The following is a 23,952-nucleotide window of genomic DNA, read 5'->3' as shown; positions in this document are numbered from 1 at the left end:
AGCCTGTTAGGCCTTGTGTCATCTTCCCTGGGTCTCCAGCTTCCAGCAAAGCTAAGATGAGTTACTGTCCTCAGTGTGCCTGAGGACAGGCTGCTCTGCCGAGATCCAAGGAGCTGTTCCCATTAAAGCAAGACAGTTCCTTTGCTAGTGCTGAGCTGCTCTGGACCTTTTAAAAAGAAAAGGCCTTCTTCAGTATCACTTTAATTATTGGCTAGAATTTTGTTTTAATGGACTAAAAGCTATACATGAATTATTGTAACTTGGTTGGCAGGTGGTGGCAGAGTTGACCATAGAGTACTAGTCACAGGCTGGCCTTGCCGGCCCAGGGCACTATTGTGGCTGTACTCAGATGCCAGGAAGCCACCTGCTCTTTAGTATTCCTCTCATCGTTCCTTTCTTTGCTTTCACAGTCGTCACTGCGGACGTCTTCTTTGCCATAAATGCTCGACCAAGGAGATTCCTATTATAAAGTTTGATCTGAACAAGCCTGTGCGAGTTTGCAACATTTGCTTTGATGTACTGACTCTGGGTGGGGTCTCTTAGTGAGCCCCCAAGGAGGGTCCAGGCCACATCCCCAGGCACCTCCCCAGCAGCTGCTCTGCTCACCAGCCTGCCCCCACCAGAGCAGGAGCTGGCGGTCGTCTTCCTGCAGCAATAGACTGGAACAATTAAGGACCATGATGTGATAGATCCCATTTCAAATGATTCCATATGATTGTGTGTGTCAGACTGTGATCGATTTCACTAGGTGTCTCCCTAATTGGAACAGGCCATTTAGCCGAAGTGGTAAATGTGATTAGGAATTAGACCCCATTCTGCTAACAACATACAAGGACACTTTGAGAACCATTTTCCCTTTCAGTAGTTTAGTGTCCATCTCAGAGCATTTGTGAAGTCTTCCTGCCTGGGCTGACTTACGAAGCAGAGCCTCACAGAGTAGGAAGCTGGCTGCTTACCGAGAGCTGGCTTTACTCTAGGGGAAGTGGCTGTGTGCTTTTCCGCACAGCTTTTTCATAAAGATAATAGGGTCCTCTTGCCCTGAAGTCTTTTTTTTTAGGCTAAGCTGTGTTTTTAGTGAGCTACCCCTTTTAAAAAGGTGAAATCTTTCTAAACAGGGTTCAAAGATGAGAGCTGAAAAATCGTGGCCTTAACAACTGAAAGCTTTACCAGTGTTCATGCTACTGAGGTGTCAGGAGTGCAGTTTGGCAGCTTGACACCTCCTAGCAGCCGTCTCATTCTCTCGTCTTGCTGCGTCCTGTCTGTGGAGTCCTCAGTCACTCTGCCACTAGAGAGTGGTGGGGAAAATGCACTTTTATTGTGCTGCACTTTTTATATAGCTGCATTATTGGTGATTCCAATTTAAAAGTCCATATTCAAAAATACCCTAACACATCCTTGCATCAGTGATTCTAATGATCAGCTATGACTGGACCTCAGCTCACACTAATCTTAAAGGAAAAACTACAGTGTCTTTTAGAGCAACGAGTCATGCAGGCCATCTGATAACAGCCCCCGGGCATCTCCAGCCTCAGGAGGTCCTATCTCCTTGACAGCAACCTTTGTGCTGAAACCTTTTCCTCGTCACGCTGTGAGTGCCATTGGCCCCATTTCTGTGTAGCTTGCCCTACTCCATAGGGGCCAATAGCCAAAGGCCCTGGCCAAGTGAGTGCAGCCCCATCCTGGAAGGCTCTGGCCTGCGTGCTGAATGAGGCCTCCAGAAGTCACGGGGCCTTAGTCGCTGCTAGTACACGTTAACCTTGAGGTGTTAAACTTCTTTTCTTTTTGAAGGTTTGGCCAGTTTTTTAAAAATGCACATTTAAAGAGAAACTTTTACCACTGCTTTTTAAAAAACAACTCTGAGATGAACAATATGTGTTACACAGTTATACTCAGAGATTAACAATCTCAATCATAACATACTGATTTTTCCAAACATTTTAATAACCACTACATTTTTTGCATTAATGAAGTATGGATATATGTGTAAAAGGGACTAAATATTTTTTTGCAACATTCTGTTTTTTTGTTTGTTTGTTTTATTTTTTGGATAGTGGTAAGTCCTCTCTGTTGCTGTAGATTTATACATTCTACTGCCTACATATGTGTGTAACATGAGCTGATAAACCGGAGTGCTACTTTTTTTTTTTAATACTTCTGTGATTTATAAGATATATATGCTTCTACGTTAATATGAGCTTGTGCACAATGTTTAAAAGAAAAACTTAATTAGAAGAGTTCCCCTGTCCCCTAGTCTGTGACATATTTCATATAGAATTTTTATAGAAAAATCCAACGAGTCTTGGCAAACATTTGACCATGTGAGGCATGTGGTCAGTGTCCATTTTCTATTGCCTGAAAAGGGCCACAAGGAAGCAGGGCTTAGTAAGGTAGCTTGATTCTTTAATTAGAAAGTAAGATAATCATGGTTCAGATATGAATTGAGGTGGTCAATACATCGATACTTGTTCTTTTAACATTCATAGCTGAGAGGGGAGGATGGGAATTCAATCAGGGACGAGGCTGATTGTTCTGCCCTTGCCTACCATACCAATTTTAATCACAGTCTTACCTGTAATTGCTCTTAAATCTTAAGATCATGTTTAAAATATGTTGATTCAAGCTTCTATTTCTTCACAGAGTCCAGGGATAACAGTGGTACTGACCAGCCGTGGATTGGGGGTGCAGGTTTTTAGTTCTACATTATCTTCAGGGTGCATTCATGTAGATATAGAAGAATCATCTTTCCAATCTTGGGAAATCTCCCTGACCACGCTAATGTTCACTGGGCCACACTCAACAGGTTCTTCGAGTGGTAGCTGCCCTAGTAGGACTCTAACACACACTGCCCTGGCCAGGGCGAGGCATGCTCTGAGTCCCTTTTGTGCTCTCCATGCTGTCAAGACTTGAATACAAAACTGCCTAGCAGTTCTTGTTAAATTTTAATCTATAGTTTAAGTACTAATAGGAAAAATTTAATTTTATTCATTCAGAAAGTTGCCAATTGTGAATGAGTAGAGCAGGAAGAATAAACTTTACTGAAACCTAATTTGCTGTATCAGTCAACCTTGTTATGCTGAATTAGCTTTTTAACTGCCTGTCATCACCAGATGTATCATACAGTGTATTCTCAACAGTCTTCTTTTTTGCTTTTAAGATAAAGGTACAAACCATGTGTTATATATATTATAAATTGAATGACTTAAACTAATTTGCTATGATCCTCTAACACAGAAATTTCCCACAAACTTAAGTGCCTACACTTAGGACTTTTTAACTTTCAGTTGTCTCTTTAGAGGTGTCTGAATGACGTATTAGAACATGTGTTCCATTTGGAGTTCTGTGCCTGTGCACTGTCAACCCTAATTACAAATTTAGTTGAGGCTGGATTAGATTGCTCAGTTCACCTGCCACATTCTCTCCAAGGAGTGGGGTCCACGTGACCTTTAGTCCTCTACCTCAGAGCCCTGAGTCATTTCTGACCACCCTGTTCAGCTTCTTCAGTCTTCTCCCTGAATGGGCCCCTGCGTGGAGCTCAGTGTGCATGTGGTGTTACCACTCTTCCCAATTGATGCCCCAACCTGTTGCATCGAACCATTGCGACACTAATCTTGTCTATAGGCATGGAGGGGAGGGAAAGTCTTGGGAGAGGGGAGAGCCTTGAACTTCATCTAAGTTTCCTTTATCCAGAGAAAAAGAACACTTCTGAACTATGTAATGCTTAGACCTGAAAGGCAAACTAACTTCCCAAGTGACAGTAGCATGAACAAGTAAATGTAATGCTTTCATGACAGACACACTTGCTTCCCTCAGGACAAGTCCCTGAAGAACTACCTGAAACACCAAAGCTTCTCACTCCCAGCCGGGAGAGGAGGAGGTGGAGGGGAAACAACTTGCCAAAGGGATTTGGAAGTCACATTCTCACTTAATGGAAGTAACTTAGTGAAGAGCTAACAGTCTGACATCAACTAAACACTTAAAATTCCCAGAAGTTATAGATGCCTTAAAGACTTTCTTTGGAAGATCATTACCTGTACAGTTCCTTTTTTGTGTGGCATAAATAATATATTAACCTGCTACAACTGGTGACATTGGTTTTTTGCAGCTAGGGAGTCTTGAGTTGGGACTGCTCAACTTAACGACTTGCCCTTTTTTGGCAGATGTGTGAGTTGGCTGTTACCAGGACATTCCTCTGTGTTACCAAGGGAAGGGCAGTAGCTGGGCAGAAACTGCAGGCACACATTTGGGTTGATCACCTTGGCTTCCAAACCACTGGGGTGGTGCTCAGTGTGGGTTTGATGGCATCATAAAGGACCATGGCGCTTATCAGCATTGTTTCTTTGGAGTCCGTGTAATGGAATGTATTTTTCAAATACTGATATTTGCATTTTCTGTAACAGTTCCTTATAATAAAATGAAGTAAAATTGTGCATTTAAAGTGGAAACTTTAATAAGACATTTGTAGTTACTTCTAATGCAGAGGTACCAATAAGCATTAAAAACAAGTTAAAAAACTCCTGACATGTGAATAAATTTCGTTTCCAGCCTACCCTCTAGGAAAGTTTGAATTCCAACATTTTTCAGAAATACACTGTTGACAGCAGTCAAAAAGTGGGCTATTTTAGGCAAACTGAGTAGCTACTTGAACTTACTGTGCTCTTGGCAACATGTGTGATCACAGATGCACCAGCTCAGTCACCTGGCCCCACTCAAGTTCTCCAGAGGAGCCTGGAATTCCCTTCCCGACTCCATTTTTCAGGAGCAACTCAAGAGGATCCCTCGTGAGCTTCCTGCTGGCAGAAGTATGAAGAGAGGACTGGCACTGTGGGCTTTACGTAATACTAGAGAAAGTTTAGGGTCTTACAAATTAAAATCCAATGATCCATAAAGTCCCTGTACAAATCATACAAATCTAGCAGCTCACTTGGCCCTCACACTTCCTTGAAATAACATTCTCTCTTTCTTTACCTGGCTTCCATTTTGTTTATTCTCTGGTGGCTTTTCTCTCATAGTCAATGGGTACTGTTAAGAGGTTCCACAACAATTCCAAGTAATCCCAGTAGCCACCCTTGAGGCGAGCAGTGTTAACCAATCTGGCACTGGTCATGCTATGTGTAGCACAAACAGTAACCAGGCTTACATTAACTTTCACGTTTTTAACCAGCCAGGGAAGAGCGCTGGGTTTTTGTTCTGCTTTTTCATTGGCTGTTACTACTGGGCAAGTTTCATAATTCTATGCCTTAGTCTCCCCTATCTATACAGTAGGGGTGACATTGTCCTTCCTAGCTCACAGGGTTGCCTGGAGGAAGGTAATCAGTAGTCAGTAACATGTCCTTCCTCTCACCCAAGCACCCAGATTCTGGTGTGCACACCCAGGGCCCCTCTGATGAGGGCTGATGGCAGCAATGTCTGCCACCCACTTGGAAGAGTCATTAGAACGTGCTCCGAAGGGTGGGGTTCTGCCCAGGGTCGTCGTCCTCTGAGGAGCACCTGCAGACTTCTGAGCAGGCAGTCGCAACCTGCCCCCGGGCCAGCTTCCAGAGCACAGCTTTGCTCCAGAGCAAAGCACGCACAAGACCAGGCAGCAGTCTGGTAAAGCTCTCTTCGTGGTGCAGTTATGTTGTGGCTGAGCTGTGACCAAACCATCCCCAGGATCTTCACTAGTCTGTGTTTCTAGAAAACTGGAATCCCAGAATTAAAAGGCAGGTGTTGAGATTTCCTTCAATATGCTGGAGGGCAGCTGCCCAGCCTGTGCTTTAACACCGAGCTCGCTGGTGTGGCAGGGAGATCAGACCTGGGTAAGAAAACTCAGCTCTGTCACATGACGGGTGCTGTAACTATTTGAAGAGGTGAGGGGACATTTATGCCCCTTTTCTGGGCCATAAAGTGGGAACTTCTCACGGTTAGCATAGAGATTAAATGAGAACAAAGCACCTTGCATTTTCTTCTCCATTTCCCTTTGCCAGCAAGTCTAACCTCATGCTTAGCCTGTGCTGAACTTTCGCGGCCTCTATCAGGCAGAGCTGCCCTGCTCCTCCACACTTTTGCCCAGGGCCACCTCTCCTGGAGAGGGAACGGAGAGGCATTTCTTCAGCAATTACCAGGTTCTCATGGCTGAGCCCTTTGGACCATTACACTGACAATCTATTCTTGCTGAATGAATCCTTTGCCCTGACATGAGGGACGCTCTTTACCAAAAGGTAGGTGGCCAGCATTGAGGAGGAAATGAATTCTTACTGAGCAAGGCTCAGGCTCCCGAGGCAGCTGAGATCCTTTTGGAACAAAGGGTCAGAGGTCTTGGCATCAATCAGAGATCTACGCATGACCAGAGCCCACACCTGGCTGAAATGACTGAGTGTGTCTTGTTTTGTTCCTTTTTGGTTTTAGGAAGGGTCTGAACATCACTGGACCTGGCCCTCATACTATCCCTGCATTGCTACCCCAAGAATGGGCCTCTGGGTGCCCTAACCAGGGGCTTCCTCCACCGTACTTACTGTAAGCCCCTGGAGATCAGGAGCCTCACTACCCATTCCCCACCCCAACATGATGCTTGGCACATAGAAGTTATTTGTTGAATATTTTGCTCCTAGAGGAGGGCCAGAGCAGTGGCAACGACTAGTCTCCAGTTAGCCTGCAGCTGAGGGCTATTTCTGATTAACAGAAAGAAGCCTCAGAAACTGAGCTCAAGAGCTGTCTGGAACTCAAAACAAGATCCTAATTTCAGCTCTCCTTTCTGTCTGTCCCTGCTCCAGGGAGGGCAGAGACATGTAAATACAGAGGAGTGAAAATAGCACTGAATTGGGAGTCAAGAACCTCAAGTTCTAGGCTCGGCTCCATTGCTCTGTGACTTTAACCACTTCGGTACGAACGTAGACTGTAGTCGATAGCCAGAGATGAACGTGCACAGCCCAGCATTGACTATAGTTGATAGCTGCAGATAAACACACAGCAACTTTAGCTGACAGCCGTGATATGACTTTTCTAATTTTTCATTTATCAAAATAAAATTGTAAACATTTAAAAATAATGCAATGAAAACATACATGTATATGTTACCTATTCTGATTTACATTACAAGTAAAGCTGCCTGTAAAGTAAAACAAGCTTTCAGTGCTTTCAAGCTTTCCTCATCACACAAGAGCAAAACGGATTTGTCGTTGATGCACAGCACGAACTCTCGTGCGGACTATGAGTGCCGGCTGTGGGCAAGGTTTCGCGGCCGGTGAGCGCGATATCGAAGTGGTTAAGTTCTATGGGCCTCAGTTGTCTCCTCTCCAAAACTAAGAGCTAACTGCACTTACCACACGCTGGACACTGTGGATATGAATCTCTGTCCTCAGAGTCTGAGGTCCACTGGGAGAGGCTGATGGGGAATTCATGCTTGAAGCCACTGGGATGTAAGTTCTTTTAGGAGTGAGCACAGAGCTACAGGAACCTAGGGAAAGTGTAAGGCTCCCAAGAGAGGACTGATTGATGAATATTGAAGAAATAAGAGAAGGACTAATTGAGTGGAGGAAGAGGTGTCATTCCAGGGAGAAGAAACAGCTTGTGTCAAGACCCTGTAGTGAGAAAGGGCTGGAGAGGAGGGTGCATGTGGGGGTGACGGACCAAAGAACAGCCTGTGCCAAGTAGTTGAAGAGTTGGCACCTGGTCCAACGTATAAGATACGGGGAGCCACTGGGGAGGTTTAAATGGGAAATGCCCTGGTCAAGAAAGGTGACTTACAGCAGTGTGGGGATGGACTGGAGGGGCTGCAGTTAGACTCCTGTAGTGACCCAAGTGAGAAATGAGCCTAAACTCTGGTTCCTAGCACCAGAGTGCTAGGAACAGACGAGAGGGAATGGAGAGGAGAGAATTAAGGAGGTAAAATTAAGGAGATGGGCTGGGAGAACAGAAAGGGGTTGTGGATGATCGCTGGGATTCTCACTTGGTGCATTGAGTGTAGATGGTCATGCCATTCACTTGGAGAACTAGAAGAAATACAGGAGGGAAGATGAAGATTGGATGCCAAAAATGGAGAGCGTGCGGTGCGCCTATAGAAGTGCTCTGGAAAGCAGCTGGCAGTAGAGACACAGGTGTGGCAGCTGAAGTGGGAGCTGAATTTGGAGAAGAGCATTATGGGAAGGGGTTCACGGCGGCAAGGGGGCTTTCAAGGAGACTGAGAAGGAATGGCCAGAAGGATAAAAGGGGGAGCCGAACAAGGCCTAGTGGAGGTTTCACGAAGGACATCATGGTTGGCAGTGTCAAGCGCCACGGAGACAATAAGGTAGATAAGAACTGAGTGTGGCTGTGGGAGCTGCCAACACAGAATCCACCCTGCTGTCGAGGAGGGGAGGCAGCTGTCTGCTGCACAGTGAACGGGGCCGAAACCCCAGCCAGGGAGTCTAAGCCGATTTTTCAGAAAGCTTGGCTGGGATAGGAAGTGGATACGGTTGTTACAGACAGCGGGGGTTGAGGGAGAGTGTTTTACTTATGATGCACGAGAAGTGAGCTGCTTAGCACACACTTTGGGGAAAGAGCCAGCAGGCAGGGAGGGGTTAAAGGTACGGGAGGGGCAGGTGAGGAGGATCCTGGTGTGGCAAAAGAAGTTGCCAGCCAGAGCCTGGGAGTCAGGGACAGCTGTGGTCACAGGGCAGGGAGCCTGGAGTCCGCCAGTGAAGGGGAGGCAGCCTCCATTTTCCAGTCAGTAAATCTGGAAAGCTCTATAGTGAGATTAATGATGAGAAAGAAAGGGGGAAGGGTAGCGAATGTTCAGAATAGGTGTTGAGGAGAGTGGGAAAGGGAGTTGAGGTGAAGGCTCAGATGAGAAGCCAAGACCCTGTCGTCCCACCAGTCTTCGCTTCAGTCTGCGAAGTGGGAACTCTCCTTCCTGCCATCTCTTAACAAGTTAAGAAGTCAAGAGGTAATGAGCAGGGTACGGTGGCTCACACCTGAGGATCCCTTCAGCCCAGGGGTTCAAGACCAGCCTGGGGAACAGCAAGACCTGTTTTAAAAAAAACCTTGATGTTATGCTAACCAGGCACCTCCTAGAGCTACGAAACTACCTTTGCTCAAAATGCAGACTTCTCCATTTGAAAACACACATCTGATTTTAGGGTTTAAAGAAAAGTCTTTGCTTTATTTATTTTTTTTTTTTGCAGGATAAAGCATTTGCATAGTCTTTGCTTTAAATTGTTGCTTTGCTGAGCCACGTGGATTTGTTGCACCCATATAAGCAAAAGCTTTTCATTTCCAGGATGAGCCTATCCTGATTTATGATCATATCTCGTTGTACTGGCCCACCTGGAATCAACTCAGTGAGCCTTTTGGTTGTAATTTCAAGTTTGCCTTAGGGCAGAGGCCTTACTTACCAGAAAGGTCATAAAAGTCAGGGGTCACAAGTTTAGCTCCAGAACAGTTATATTGAGGCTGCTAATGTGGGGATGTGTCCGCTTGTTTCTGCTAAGAGTCGTGAGGGAACGATGCAGCACCTTTCTGCTCGTGCTCCAGATGCCCTGATGGGGTTGGAGTTACGGGCAGGGCCCACGCCGGCAGCTGATCCGGTCCATGGGAAGGCAGCTGCTGGAGCTCAGAGACTTTTTCTTTGTTTCTCCAGTTATTTTGAGTTGGCCATAGCTGTGCCCGTCTTCCTTCTGAGGGCTCTGAAGGAAAACGGCAAGTAGATACGGGACAATAGTGGTGAAAACAGGCTGACCAGTACTGGGCAGGTTGCAAGCTCTCCCTCAGTCACCAGCACGGCGAGCCCATGGTGAGGGGGTGTGAGCCATATTTGCAGAGCATGGCCGGAGTCCTTCTAGACCCTCCTGTTTCATGCCAGGAGCCATCCTAGGGCCTACTCGAGTTCTAGGCAGGCCTTTTTGTGTGTTATCAACACGTAGGGTGCCAGCTTAGAGTGGGAAGGAGCAGGTGATGGCTAGAGGTGGGCAGCCTGTGTATTCCCCCAAGCTGGGGTGGTCCAAGTCTCCACGATTTCTGTGCGGGGGGCTGTCCGGCATGTGGTCACTAGGGGGGCCAGTTGTTCTCACACACACGCAGTGGGGCTCCTTGGCACCTGGCTTATACAGCTTCCTGGGGACACCAATCCAGTCTCTGCTCACACCTCCACTAAGGATAGAAGGAAAGAGGACTTCTTAAAAGCGTGAGCTCATGAGTCTCACCCGGAAGGGGAGAGGAGGAAGTAGTGAGCCAGGCCTTACAAAAAGTATAAGCATTCCTCTTCCTAGCTTGGTATTTTCCCATGGCAGCTGTCTGCAGTGTGCAGCCCCCGAGCTTTCGTGTTCTGTCCTGCCTTCCTCCACCTTCCCCCAACGGCACCAGCACCACCACCTTCAGCCCAAGGGAAGAGTCCGTGGTTACCTTCACTGTGCTCCTGGACCCCTGCCCTGTCCCTTTCCAGAAGCAGCACCACTTCCCTGCATTGTGCTAATGGTTTTGAAGGGTTTCCCCCACTGGCCTGTGAGCTTATCCGAGGCGGTGTCTGAGTCTGAGTCCCTGTCCCTTCTCCCTTCCCCATGACATCCTAGCACAGGGCGTGTCTTGATCTTAGGGTCTGAGGCACTTGAGGGGAACAGGGCAATTGAGGTAACTAACCACTTAGAGCCCATCGGGCCTTGGCCAGCTGGGTCTTCTCTGGGAGGTCCAGGGCACAGGGTGTAGTTGCAAGCTGTCCTGTCCCCTACACAGGTCCAGTCCTTGATGTCACCAGGCTTCAGAGAGGCAGGATTCAGCTCTGGCCCAACAAAGCCTGAGCAACCTCCTATGCTACAGGAGGGACCTAACTCATTCTAGGATACTGAGTTCAGTCTCTCATGGACTCACAGGCATTGCAAAAGGAGAATGAGGCTCTTAGAATCGATGCTTTGTATAGGTTCCAGTGACTAGGACCAGGATCACACCTGCCGTCAGAGAAACTGCCACCCAGTTAGAAACCATCCCACTTCTAGCTGACCAAGGATAAGGCACCACAATGCCTCTCTCTTCCATCCCACCATCCATCCCATTATGAGTGATCCTACTCCAGCCCTAGTCCCTGCCTTTAAAGCTCATTGCTCCTGTCTAATGGGAGATAGATACACACACACATAGAAAACAAGAGACTGGGCTGAGGCAGAGGGATAGGGCCCCTAAGCTCATTGGGGGTGGGTGTGAAAAGGCTTTGTGGGGAGGACAGAGCAACAACTCAGTCATGAAAGCAAGAAGGGCCCATCAGAGTGGAGGGCTGTGAGGGCGGCAGGCTGGCCAAGGGCGCCAAGTTAAGCATCTGCGTGCACACAGGCTCCTAGTAGCCTCCTACAGAGCACCAGGCCTAGGGCCACCTGCATGCATGCTTGTGTCCCAGGTAGGTTCACCCATGTCCCAGCTCCTCCCCATAAGGTAGACGGGCCTCTTTCTATTTTTTATTTTTGAGACAGAGTCTCGCTCTGTTGCTCAGGCTAGAGTGCCGTGGCATCAGCATAGCTCACAGCAACCTCAAACTCCTGGGCTCAAGTGATCCTCCTGGCTCAGCCTCCTGAGTAGCTGGGATTACAAGCATGCACCACCATGCCTGGCTAATTTTTTCTATATATTTTTAGTTGTCCAGCTAATTTCTTTCTATTTTTAGTAGAGACGGGGTTTCGCTCTTGCTCAGGCTGGTTTTGAACTCCTGAGTTCAAATGATCTGCCTGCCTCAGCCTTCCAGAGTGTTAGGATTACAGGCATGAGCCACCACACCTGGCTGACAAGCCCTCTTTGAGACACAATGACACTGGAGAAGCTGTGTCTCTTCAAAACTGATGGCCAGGAAAGAAGGGGCTTTTCTTCCTGCTATTTTTGCCCTTCTCCCCTGAATTAAGGCAGAAGAAATGTGTGAGAGACACGGTAGCTGGGCCTGGAGAAAGCTGGTGGTTTTGACTGTTTGCTCTCATCCACAATAAATGAGCCTCAAGGAGAGCATCGGGGTCAGCCTCTCCCTGTGGAAAAGGATGGGTCTATACAGCACTTAGAGACACGGCCCTTCTCCTCTTAGCGACAGTGGAGATTTCCCTGTCTCTCCTCAGTGAGAGCTGAGCTCTCACCTTGAGGCCCTGGAGGGTGAGAGGTTTGCCCAGTACTGGGAGGTTTGTCTAGTTTCTGGCTTCCTTCTTCCCCTTACCAGAGCTAAAGGGGGTTCGAGGGACTCAGGCTGAAATTTGAGTCTGGGCTGGTCTGATGATTGAAGCAGGAAAATAGTCTCCAGCCTCCCAAACCAACCTGGAATAATCCCCATGGCACCGTTTCTAATCTGGCTCACCTCACTTCATTCTTCAAGGAAAAGACTTTTCCATAAGCCTTACCTGCCTGGAATTACTTTGAATCTGCGGGGTTTTTAAGACAGCCCACTGGGGCAGCATCACTGTATGTACCCTTCCCCCATAGGCAGGGATGGTTTGTGCTGAGAAACAGGAAACTGAGGCCACGGATGGCTGAACAGGCCAAAGCAAGCAAGAAATGGGACTTGTGCCTTCTCGTTCCCAGGCCAGGGTTTCCTCAGCAGGGTCTCTGGGGAATTTGAGGGAGAGGGAAAAAAAAAAAGATGCCCAGGACTCAACCTTATTAATTCTCATTCACTTTTCTAGAGGTTCCACCATCACTAATTTTTAAAATGCCCCAGAAGATTGAACACGCAGTCCAAGTTCAGAATCATTATCTATCACAGAGTATTTCTGAAAAAGTTCCTCTAGGTTAACAATCAATTCTTGGATTCACTGAATAATGCAGACATGATGAGCTGCAAGTTTGATTTGGGACAGAGGAGGGAAGGAGCAGAAGGGAAGCCTGTTTACCTCTCTTGGGAGCACCAGAACCGGCTGCCCCTGGTTGCACTCCACTCAGCATTGCACGGTGGAAACTTCTGCTTCTCCTTCAGTTCCTGTTTGTTTGCCTCCAAGCCTTTGGTGATCGTGGCTTCTACCTGCTTCAGTTCTGGGGTAGGCAGTCCATCCTTTCCATAGAACCTTCCTATCACCTGCCCTGTGGTGACAGGAACATGGATGTCAGAGAGACAGTGGGAGTGAGGCATGAACAGATGCTTAGCTTCTTAAGCAGTTGTAGTAAAGCTCAAGTTCCATGGTTTCTGGCTTCAGGGCCCTACACTAGTCTGCTGGTGTTCATTTACTAAGAATTCATATTGAAGGGACTTTCGGTACCTTCGATCCAAACTTCTCTCAACATCTTACAAGACCCCAGGCAGTAGCTGCTATCCCTGTTCTAGCTTAAGAGTCCTCCAGTATGCAAACTTCCAGACAGAGGTTCCCTGAGAGTAGAGCCACGTGTGAATCATTTATCAATGTTGCACAGTGCTTGGGGCACACAATAGGTATTTAATAAATGTATGATGAATGAATGGCTTATTGGCTAACATGTTTATGGCTTAATTCTTCCTAACATCAAATTATTCTGTCTTATATAACTATAAATAAGTCATTTATTGAGCTCAGTGTCAGGCACCATGCTAGCACTTTATCATTATTATTATTATTTTTTTTTTTTTGAGATGGAGTCTCACTCTGATGCTCAGGCTAGAGTGCCATGGCATCAGCCTAGCTCACAGCAACTTCAAGCTCCTAAGCTCAAGTGATCCTCCTGCCTCAGCCTCCTGAGTAGCTGGGATTACAGGCATGTGCCACCATGCCCGGCTAACTTTTTCTATATATTTTTAGTTGGCCAATTAATTTCTTTCTATTTTTGGTAAAAATGGAGTCTCACTCTTGCTCAGGCTGGTTTCAAACTGCTGACCTTGAACGATCCTCCCACCTCGGCCTCCCAGAGTGCTAGGATTACAGGCGTGAGCCACCGCACCTGGCCACCATTATTTTTTAATCCTTGTAACAACCTATGAGAGAAACATCATTGTTCCTATATTCATAAGAGAGAGGTTAGGAGGGTAAACAACTTAGGGAAGTCTATTAAGCTTGTAAGTTATCTGGCTCCAAGCCCATGCTCTCTCCTGGCTCAGTCATTCAGTGGACACAAGTGTATGGAAACTGCTTTTCCTTTAAAATGCCTGTCAGAGGCCGTGTGCGGTGGCTCATGCCTATAATCTTAGCACTCTGGGAGGCCAAGGCGGGCGGACTGCTTGAGGTCAGGAGTTCGAAACCAGCCTGAGCAAGAGCGAGACCCCATCTCTTAAAAAAAAAAAATAGGAAAAAAAAATTCCTGTCAGAATTTTTAAAATTCTAAACTATGACAGCAGCCGGCACGTGGTCCATCAGCCTGTAGGCCAGAACCAAAAGGGATCAGTTCTTAGGTGCAGGGACCTAATGTATCCAAGTCCTGAGGTACAAATAGCCTTCACACGCAGCACCTGTCACAGGGCAAGAGAAACTGCAGAAAGCTTTTCTGGGAGGTTTGACCAAGTAGGAGGTAGCAGTGTATACCTGCCCCCAGCCATGTGGGCCCAAACTCTGTCATCCCGAAGACATTCAGTGTGTCCAAGATTCAGTTCATGCTCTTAAGTCCAGCTCCCTCCCAAACTTTCCCAAATCTACGTCACCTCTGGCCTCTGTTATCTAGATTGGGAGTCTGGGAGCTCTCTGACTCCTCCACATCCATGTGTACACCTCCCTTCATTCATGTCTGACCCATAGCAAATCTCATCAGCCCTACCTCTAAGAAAGATCTTGATTCTGTTCATCCTCTCCATGTCCACGGCTACCACCCCAATCCGAACTGTGGACTACAACAGCCTCCCACCTGGCTTCTCTGCTTCAGCTCACGCCTTCTTGCAGTTCTTTCTCCACAAAGCAGCTGTGGTGATCTTTTAAAGACATGAATTGCATCTTGTCACTTCCATGCCTGATTTAAAACCCTCCAATGGCTTCCTAAAGTATACGGATAAAATGAAAATTTATCATCAACGCCTCTAAGGCCCTATAACCACTTGATTTCTGTTTGCTCTTTTTTTTTTTTTTTTTTTTTTGAGACAGAGTCTCGCTTTGTTGCCCAGGCTACAGTGAGTGCCATGCGTCAGCCTAGCTCACAGCAACCTCAAACTCCTGGGCTCAAACAATCCTGCTGCCTCAGCCTCCCAAGTAGCTGGGACTATAGGCATGTGCCACCTAGCTTGGCTAAGTTTTTCTATATATATTAGCTGGCCAATTAATTTCTTTCTATTTTTATAGTAGAGACGGGGGTCACACTCTTGCTCAGGCTGGTTTCGAACTCCTGACCTCGAGCAATCCGCCCGCCTCGGCTTCCCAGAGTGCTAGGATTACAGGCGTGAGCCACCGCGCCCGGCTTCTGTTTGCTCTTAAACCCCTTGTCAAGCCACTTCCTCCCTCATTCACTACAGGCTCCCGCACATTGGTTTCCTTTCCAGTTCTTGACCATGCCTCGCTGCTCCCCACCTTAGGCACTACTCTTCCCTTTGCCTGGAATACTCTTTCTCAGGTCTCAGTACGGCTACCTCCTTCTCACCTGCCAGGTCTTAACTGTCATCTCCTCCAAGAAGCTTCACCTGACCATCTGCCCTAAGCTGCCACACTCCCCCAAGCATGCGTCATGCCACAGTTTTCGTCACAGCCCTGTCTAGAGTTGTCTGATCTGTTTTCTTGTTTATAACATGTCTCTCTCCACTGTGAGCCCCAGTGTTCAAAACAGCTTAGCACAGAGCACTCATTGTAAATACTTGTTAGATGGATAAAGGAAGGGATCAGGGTCCTAGTCACAGGCCTGCAGTAGACAGGCTGGCCTGGCACAGAATTTTCTGCTATAGCAGGGCTCTGTATAAGTCTCTCTTAGTGAGTTTTAGACACGAGACCCAAAGAGAGGACAGTCGTAGTAGAGGCAACAGCGAAAGAGTTCTAGAAGCTGTGTCATAAGGTCATCATTGACTGGTTGTGCTGTGGTTACAGCCAATTCTGTAACCACATAACAACAAAGCCATCTCGTCTTCCCTTGAGGCCTGGCCATGTGGCTGCCAAGAAGGCTTCCTGTCCTTACTTTGGTGTGCACCCTGACAATAAACCTTCACCCCCTGACATGTTCTGGGGGTTTCTGGTGACCTAAAAGAGCGTAACACAGTCCCTATTGCACAGAATGAGCCAACAGAGGGCAGGAACTGTACTCAATTCATCCCTGGTCCCCATGAGTAGAACCCTAACTCAACAATAGCAGATATTCAAATAGATCCTGATTTTAACTAAAATCCTTCTAAGGCATTTCCAACCATAAGTCCACCCCATCCTCAACACATTACCCACTGTTCAAATGAGACAAGTTCATTTGTCTCACCAAACACATCAGGAATACTTCCAGTTTGCTCCCCAGATCTCAGTAGGAACTGTTTGGTCTGACATTCTTTGCCCACTCACAGGACTCCATTCTTTTGCTTTTGTGTTGGGTTTTCTTTTCTTTATTAACCCAGTAATATTTCAACCTTGGTTTGACAATCTTGTGGGGAAAAGGAAGAACCTGGCCCTCTGTAGCCCAGATGGGCAGAGGTCAGTGTCTTGATGGCAGACACAGTTGTAGTCTCAGGAATGATCTGGGGCAGACTGAGGGAAACAAAGAAAGGCGTGTTGCAGGTTGGAATGATAAAGGCCAACAGTGGGGTGGAGGAAGCAGAGGTGTTAGTAAAAATGCTGAGGTTCTCAGAAAAGGTAACCCAAGCAGTAATGACAGAAGCAGACACTCATAGGCATTGGAGACAGGGGAAAAAAAGAATTCTAATTCAGACCTGTTCCAATGGTGAATGACATGGCGTTCCCCAGGAAGTTAGCCACGTCCAAGTGGGGCTGCAGTGAGAGGCGAGGGCTACAGAGAGATGGAAAAAAGGGCCCACCATCCCAGTTTTCAGTGCTTGCAAAGCAATCTAGTGTTTAGTGTCTTTTTTTTTTTTTGAGACAATAGTCTCACTCTGTTGCCCAGGCTAGAGTGCTGTGGTGTCAGCCTAATTCACAGCAACCTCAAACTCTGGGCTCAATGATCCTCCTGCCTCAGCCCCTGGGTAGCTGGGACTATAGGCATGCACCACCATGCCTGGCTAATTTTTTAAAAATAATTTTAGTTGCCCAGCTAATATTTTCTATTTTTGTAGAGAAGGGGTCTTGCTCTTGCTCTTGCTCAGGCTGACCTTGAACTCCTGACCTCAAGCAGTCCTCCTGCCTCAGCCTCCCAGAGTGCTAGGATTATGGGCATGAGCCACTGCGCCCAGCCCTAGTGTCTTTAATAATGCTTTAGGACACTGTTTTCCCATTTAAGAGGCGAGTCCCTCAAGTATCACACGTAGCAGGCCCTTGTACCCTACACAGTGGCTTTAACAAATGTGTGATTAGTGTAACTACCACCTGGGACACTGTTCACTCAGGATGTTTGTCTCCTTAGAAGACAAAATAAAAGGGGATTTTTCAAAATAGCACACAAACTTAAGTTTTAAGCCTTCTGGGCTGATGCCAGATGCCTGGAACACGGTGAGACAGTGAAGCTGCCCTCCTGGAGCTGGTTGATCAAGGATGGGTAGGCAACCAGTGGCTTTGGTACAACTAAGGCCAAAGCAAGTGGCTTAGCAATCCTCTCCCAAGATTAAGAGTGAGGTACACAGGTGCCCTATTCATCTCCTTCTGGGGCTCACTGTTACACTAACAACCAGAGTTATTTTTCAGATTTTAACCTTAAGCTGAATCCCTAAAGAATTCCGGCCCTTTAAAAAAAATTGCAAGACAACAAAATGAAATCTATGGAAACGACCTGTGGACTACCTACCAACAAATACATAATTCTTCTCATAGAACGAAAGCCAGTTGTGAAGTGTCAGCATCTCAGAGAATGACAAGTCAGATACATCATCCACAAGGCCTGCTTCAGAGTAGTCCCCGGTCACAAACGCTCTGGATGCATCTCGGCCTGCAGGAGAGAAGTTTCCACTAGATTATATTGTAAATCACCGACATTGTATCAACTCAAGAATCTGTTTTCTGAGAAAAATCTCCTAACAACCACTACTCCTCATCCCCAGGGATACGTGATCCTTCCTCCTTGGTGGCAGAAACTCCTGGACCTAGGCAGTTGTCACATTCTTTCATTTACTTTCTGCAATAGTTAACACACTTCCTTTGGCTTCTATGACACTACGCTCCTGGTTTTCCTCCTAATTCTCCAGCTCCTCATGGTCTACTAGCCTAAGGGGTCAATTACTGACCATCCACACCCTCTCACCTGACAATCTTCCCCACTCCCGTGGTTTCAAATCCCACCTACATGCCAAAGACAGCAAAATCTGTATCTTTAGCTCAGACTTCTCCTGAGCATCAGACCTACATATCCAACTATCTATTCCACATCACTTAGATGTCTTACACACACCATGAGTTCAAAATGTCCACCCTGAACTAACAATGGTCATTAGCACCCCCATCCCCAAGAAACTTGCTTCTACTCTACTATTCCCTATCTCAATAAATGTCAGCCAGTTGCTCAATCCAGAACTGCAGTTCTTGCCACTTCCTTCACACCTCACATCCAATTAGTTTCCAAGTCCTATCTTTCCTTCCTAAATAGTTCTTCTATCAGTCTGCCTGTCTCCACCTACCACTAAGCAAGCCCAGGCTGCCATCATCTCTCATCTGAACTACCACAGATCTACCCTAGTACATCTTCCCAAATTCATTCTTGCCCCACTAATCTATTCTCCATACACCACTTAACTGGCATTTTAAACACAAATTGATCATGTCATTTCCCTGCCAAAAAGTTCTCAGTGGCTTCCCTTTGCCTTATGATAATGTTAGAATTCCTTAACATGTTATTCAGTGCCCTGCACCAGCTGCCACCAAACTTCCCTTGCCACTTTCTTCATTGTTCACTGCGCTGCCTTCCTCTCTCTCCTTCTCCCCAAGGGCCTCTGGTAATACCAGTACTTTTTCCTCTTAACACTTGTCACAAAACTAACTAATTTGTTTGTGTAATATCTATTGAATGTCTACTAGTAAGTTTTATCAGAGAGGACAACACACCATTTACTCTTGCTACAATCATTTACTATTGATTCCCCAGTGTCTGGTACAGTGCCTGATCTTTTAGTAAATTCCCAATAAATATTGGCTGAATGAAATTGATACATTTACAGCCAGTTTATTCCAGCCAATTGATTTTTCAACAAGAATGCCAAGACAATTCAATGATGGCAAGAAAAATCTTTTCCAACAAAGGTGCTGGGACAACTGAATAGCTGAATTGGACCCCTACCTCACACCATACACAAAAATTAACTCTAAATAGATCAATGACCTGAATGTATCAGCTGAAACTATAAAATGCTTAAATGAAAACACAGATATGAATCTCCATGACCTTGGGTTGGGCAATGGTTTCTTTTTCTTTTCTTTTTTTTTTTGAGACAGAGTCTTGCTTTGTTGCCCAGGCTAGAGTAAGTGCTGTGGCGTCAGCCAAGCTCACAGCAACCTCAAACTCCTGGGCTCAAGCAATCCTGCTGCCTTTGCCTCCCGAGTAGCTGGGACTACAGGCATGCGCCACCATGCCCGGCTAATTTTTTCTATATATATATATATTAGTTGGCCAATTAATTTCTTTCTATTTATAGTAGAGACAGGGTCTTGCTGAGGCTAGTTTCAAACTCCTGACCTCGATCAATCTGCCCACCTCGGCCTCCCAGAGTGCTAGGATTACAGGCGTGAGCCACTGCGCCCAGCCGGCAATGGTTTCTTAGGGCACCAAAAGCACAAACAAACAAATGAAAAATGGATAAACTGGGCTTGATCAAAATTAAAAACTTTTGGACATCAAAAGGACCAATCAAGAAAGTGGAAAGATAACCAACAGAATGGGAGAAAATATGTGCAAATCAAATATCTGATAAAGGTCCAGTATTCAGAATATATAAGGAACTCTTACAACTCAACAACAAAAAGACAACCAAGTTAAACAATGGACAAAGGGCTGGGTTCATGCCTATAATCCTAGCACTATGGGAGGTCGAGACAGAAGGATTGCTTGAACTTAGTTGTTCAAGACCAGCCTGAGCAAGAGTAAGAACCCGCCTCTACTAAAAATAGAAAAATTAGCCAGGCTAGCTAGACATCGTGGCACATGCCAGTAGTACCAGCTACTTGGGAGGCTGAGGCAAGAGGATCACTTGAGCCTAGGAGTTTGAGGTTGCAGTGAGCTACAATGATGCCACTGCACTCTACCCAGGGTAACAGAGCAAGACTCTGCTTCCAAAAAAAAAAAAGGCAAAGGATTTAACAGACATTTCTCCAAAGAAGACATACAAATGGTCAACAAGCACATGAAAAGATGCTCAACATCATTAGGCATTAGAGAAATACAAACAATCAAAACCACAATGAGAGACAAGTTGAACATCCCTTATCTGAAACGTCTGGGAACAGAAGTGTTTAGGATTTTGGACTATTTGCAGTAGACCATATGTACCAGTTGAGCATCCCTGATCTGAAAATCCAAAATGCTTCAATAAGCATTTCCTTTGAGCATCATGTTGGCACTTAAAAAGATTCAGATTTTGGAACATTTTGGACTTCAAAATTTCAGATTAGGGATATTCAATCTGTATCACTTCAAACACATTAATAAATTTTGGTAAGGATGCGGAGAAATTGGAACTCTAATACATTACTGGCGGGAACGTACAACTTTAGAAAACAATTTGGCAGGCTGGGCTTGGTGACCCATTCCTGTAGTCTCAGCACTTTGGGAGACCAAGGCAGGAGGATTGCTTGAGCCCAGAAGTTTAAGGCTACTGTTAGCTATGATCACACCATTGCACTCCATCCTACGCAACAGAGACCTTGTCTCTAAAAAAAGAAAGAAAGAAAGAACAAACAAACAATTTGGCAGTTTCCCAAAAAGTTAAACATGTTACTATATGGCCCAGGAATTCCACTCCTAGGTATATACCCAAGAGAACTGAAAACATATTCACTCAAAAACATATACACAGATATTCATAGCAGCATTATTTATAATGGGCAAAAAGTGGGAAAAAACCCAGAGTCCACCAACCCATAAAAAGATAAAATATGGTGTATCTACATAATGGAGTATTATTCGGCCATAAAAAGGAATAAAATATTGATACATGTTGATACACCATGGATAAACCTTGAAAACATTATGTTAAGTGATAAGAAGCCAGACACAAAAGGCCACACGTATGATTCTATTTATACAAAATGCCCAGAATAGGCAAATCTATAGAAATTGAAACTAGTGGTTGCCAGGGATTAGAGGGAGGAAGGAATCAGAAGTGATCTGGAGTTTCTTTTTGGGGTGATGAAAATGTTCTGGAACTAGACAGTGGTGATGTTTCCACAAATTTCTGACGGTATTAAAAGCCACTGAATTGTATAAAAGGACAGATTTTATATTATGTGAATCATATCTCAATAAAAAATAAAACTACTGATTGAATTAATGAGTAAAGGAACACATCTACTTCCCTACTAGTCTGTGTGGGTCATGGGGTGTATGTTATAGACATCTCTGATTCCCTAGCACCCGACACAAGGTAGGACACATGGTAGTGGTCAATAGATGCTCACTGCAGTAGAGCACATTGCAAAAGATAAACCACCCCAGAAATGGAAGGCATTATGTCCACACTTGTGTAAACATGTGTGACAGCTGCATCAGCATGTGGCAGGAGAGTGCACCAAAAAGTGCCCTCAACTGGCAAGTACGAAAGTCCTTGTTTTCAGTCCCAGCTCCATTTCTAACTCACAGTTTAGCCCTGGTAAAGTCCTTGCCCTTGCTGGACTATTTCAGGAGCTTGGCAAGACCAACTGGACTTAACTCCTTTTCTGTGAATGCTTCTGTTTCTGAATTTCTCCCTGGAGAAAGGGAAGTGACTTGGATTGAAGTGCCAGAGGCAGCTTCCCAATTTCCCAAAGAAAATGACAAGTGGAAGAAAATGTATATTTAATATCAGCCTAGTCACTGGCCTCAAGCTTGCCCTGTATTTTTTTTTTTTTTTTTTTACTTTTTATATATCTGGGAGGTGGTCATTCTCTGGGGCTAGCAAGGCAACAACTCTAAAAGTACTAGGGTGGTGGTCCTGGTCCATGTCCTGCCAGTACTTAGTTACGAGGGCTTTAGGCAAATCACATTCTTCAATACCCTCAGCTGTAAAATGGGGACAGCAGAACAAGCTTAATTTAATAAATGTTCTTCGAGGCCTAATATATGCACAGCTTTGCTCTAAGTACTGAAGGACGGGAAAGGTGACTGGTCTCCTTTCCTGTGCTCTAACCTCATCTTTTTTCAGAAAGGTAGGTACATCTGTACTAGAAACAAGAACAACTCAAACCAAATGTACTATATTTTAGGGGTAACTTGGGGTAGAGAGGGAAAAGAAAGGTTACTTCAGATTGGGGCATAATGAAGGGATGGTTGGAATTAGCGGGGTAACTGTGAGGGCAGGGCCAGGGTATCATTCATTTCTGTGCGCTGAGAAACCCACAGGAGTCTGGTGTCCCAGGCTTGTGATGGTGGGTAATGGGTAACTAACAGGTAGAAGACAGGTTTCTCCAAGTTAGTGAAAGGGGTGGCCTTGCAAAAATAACAGGAAAATACCTAATCCCACAATTTCTTCAGTAACAGTTAAAGATCAATCCTGTAAATTCTCTAACAAGTACCCCGCAAGAGTTCTGTTTTGCACAACTGCTGAAAACGGCTGAATGGACAGAAAAAGAGATGTAAATCTCTCTTTCAAAATTGTTTTTTTGAGAATCTGCTTTTACAGAGCTACTGAGTAAACAGCAGGAGAACGAGCTCAAGGACTCAACCATATCTCGAGGACAGAGTCACATCTCCTGTGATAATCTTTTCTCCAAGAAATGCAGGAAATCAAGTCTTGGACTTTGACATCCTGCTGCCGCTTTTGTTATCAACTGACAGCCATAACATTTCCCCCTCTTCTTTCCCCTTAAAATCAGCAAAATCCCTGCTCTTTTCCCTGCTCCCCCACTGTCTTTCCTTTAGGAAGATAAAATAAATTTTACTTTTATATATCTTAATCTGAGTGAGCACCTACTACGTTTTCCACCCTAACAGTAGGTTACGCAGAGCTGTGGGGAATGGCTGGGAGGGTAGAGGTAGATAACAGTTGGCCATGGTCCCGCCCGAGCCAGGGAGAACAGAAGGACCGTGCAGCTGAGTCCTACCGTCCCGCTGGCCCGATGAGTGCGGGGTAGGGGGAGAACACATGAATGGATGAATGAATGAATAAACGACGCACAGGTGGTTACCGGCCCGCGCCAGCGGAGGAAAAGGCGAGCGCAGCCTCGCTGATACCTGCGAAGCCGCTATAGTGGGCCCCAGGCTCGTAGTGCCTCCGGCCGGAGGACACATCGTAGACGCGGCCGAGCAGCGCCAAGTAGAGGCCCGGGTCTCCAGGGCCGCCGCGGTAGCGGGCCAGCTCCTCCGGTACGAAAAGGCGAAAGCCAGCGCGGGGACCCCACCAGCCCATCAGCCGTGCTACCATCACCGCTGCTGCCGCTACGGCCAGCCCCAGCAAGAGCCCGCGGCCGCCCGGCCCCAGCATTTAGACGGCGCCGCCACACTTCCGAAGTTGCCGCTTCTCTGTCCACAACTAAGATGGGGGAGACGCCGACCGTGACGTCACCAGCGTCTCCGGCTCTCTATCTTTCTTTCTCTCTCTCTCTCTGGCGAAAAGCTGACTCTCTGACTCCGACTCTTTCTCTTACTTTTTCAGCACAGCTTGTGAACGCGAGGAGATGCCGAGAGCGTGGAGCAGCAGCGCAGACCCTCTTGGCTTGTAGGTCGTCTGCCCCCAACAAAGATGGCGATAATGGAGGCTGCAGGGTGACGTAGAGGTCACGATAGACGTGCCCTCTCGGAAAGCAGAGTGCCTCCCTTTGCTGCCGCGGTCCTCTCCTAGCTGTCGTGAGCTGGGAGAGGCCACTTGACGGCACCTTTCCGACAACAGTACTCACTTGACGG

The 23,952-nt window shown here is 46.3% G+C and overlaps 2 protein-coding genes across 8 annotated transcripts in view; one reads left to right on the top strand and one right to left on the bottom strand.

Annotated features, from left to right (window-relative positions):
• The window catches only part of ANKFY1 (ankyrin repeat and FYVE domain containing 1), a 92,281-nt gene extending 87,839 nt beyond the window's left edge, over nucleotides 1–4,442 (top strand). For all 4 annotated transcript variants that reach the window (XM_020280924.2, XM_012779192.3, XM_075994228.1 and 1 more), the window contains one exon: nucleotides 411–4,442. In XM_020280924.2, coding sequence (XP_020136513.2) covers nucleotides 411–543 — 133 coding nt within the window. In that variant the 3' untranslated portion in view covers nucleotides 544–4,442. The remainder of the gene's footprint in view (nucleotides 1–410) is intronic.
• On the bottom strand, nucleotides 4,423–23,869 carry CYB5D2 (cytochrome b5 domain containing 2). 4 transcript variants are annotated; one of them, XR_012913033.1, is made up of 5 exons: nucleotides 23,284–23,673; nucleotides 17,719–17,859; nucleotides 12,801–12,987; nucleotides 9,348–10,101; nucleotides 4,423–5,791 (listed from the first exon to the last, which is right to left on the bottom strand). XR_012913033.1 is itself a non-coding variant. In XM_075994232.1 (4 exons), the coding sequence occupies exons 2-4, from the start codon at nucleotides 17,771–17,773 to the stop codon at nucleotides 9,885–9,887; spliced, it is 459 nt and encodes a 152-aa protein (XP_075850347.1). In that variant the 5' UTR covers nucleotides 17,774–17,859; nucleotides 23,697–23,869; the 3' UTR covers nucleotides 9,202–9,884. The 4 variants fall into 4 exon arrangements, 2 of the variants coding, with proteins under 2 accessions (XP_075850347.1, XP_075850346.1); XR_012913034.1 differs by having other exon boundaries at nucleotides 4,423–5,678; XM_075994232.1 differs by lacking the exons at nucleotides 4,423–5,791; nucleotides 23,284–23,673 and adding an exon at nucleotides 23,697–23,869 and having other exon boundaries at nucleotides 9,202–10,101.
• Nucleotides 23,870–23,952: the final 83 nt, after the last annotated feature.

The sequence above is a fragment of the Microcebus murinus genome, chromosome 18 (assembly GCF_040939455.1).
Source record: "Microcebus murinus isolate Inina chromosome 18, M.murinus_Inina_mat1.0, whole genome shotgun sequence".
Lineage (NCBI taxonomy): Eukaryota > Metazoa > Chordata > Mammalia > Primates > Cheirogaleidae > Microcebus > Microcebus murinus.
Note: the sequence above shows the minus strand (reverse complement) of the source record. Positions and strands in the feature narration are given on the sequence as shown.

Coding starts and splice junctions, on each gene's coding strand:
- CYB5D2 (XM_075994231.1), bottom strand. CDS start 23,533: ATGCTGGGGCCGGGCGGCCGCGGGCTCTTGCTGGGGCTGGCCGTAGCG. Junction 17,860..23,283: donor CCACTATAGCGGCTTCGCAG/GTATCAGCGAGG, acceptor TCTCTCCTGCAG/GCCGAGATGCATCCAGAGCG. Junction 10,102..12,800: donor TTCTGGTGCTCCCAAGAGAG/GTAAACAGGCTT, acceptor TTCTATCCTTAG/TGGAGGTGTGAGCAGAGACT.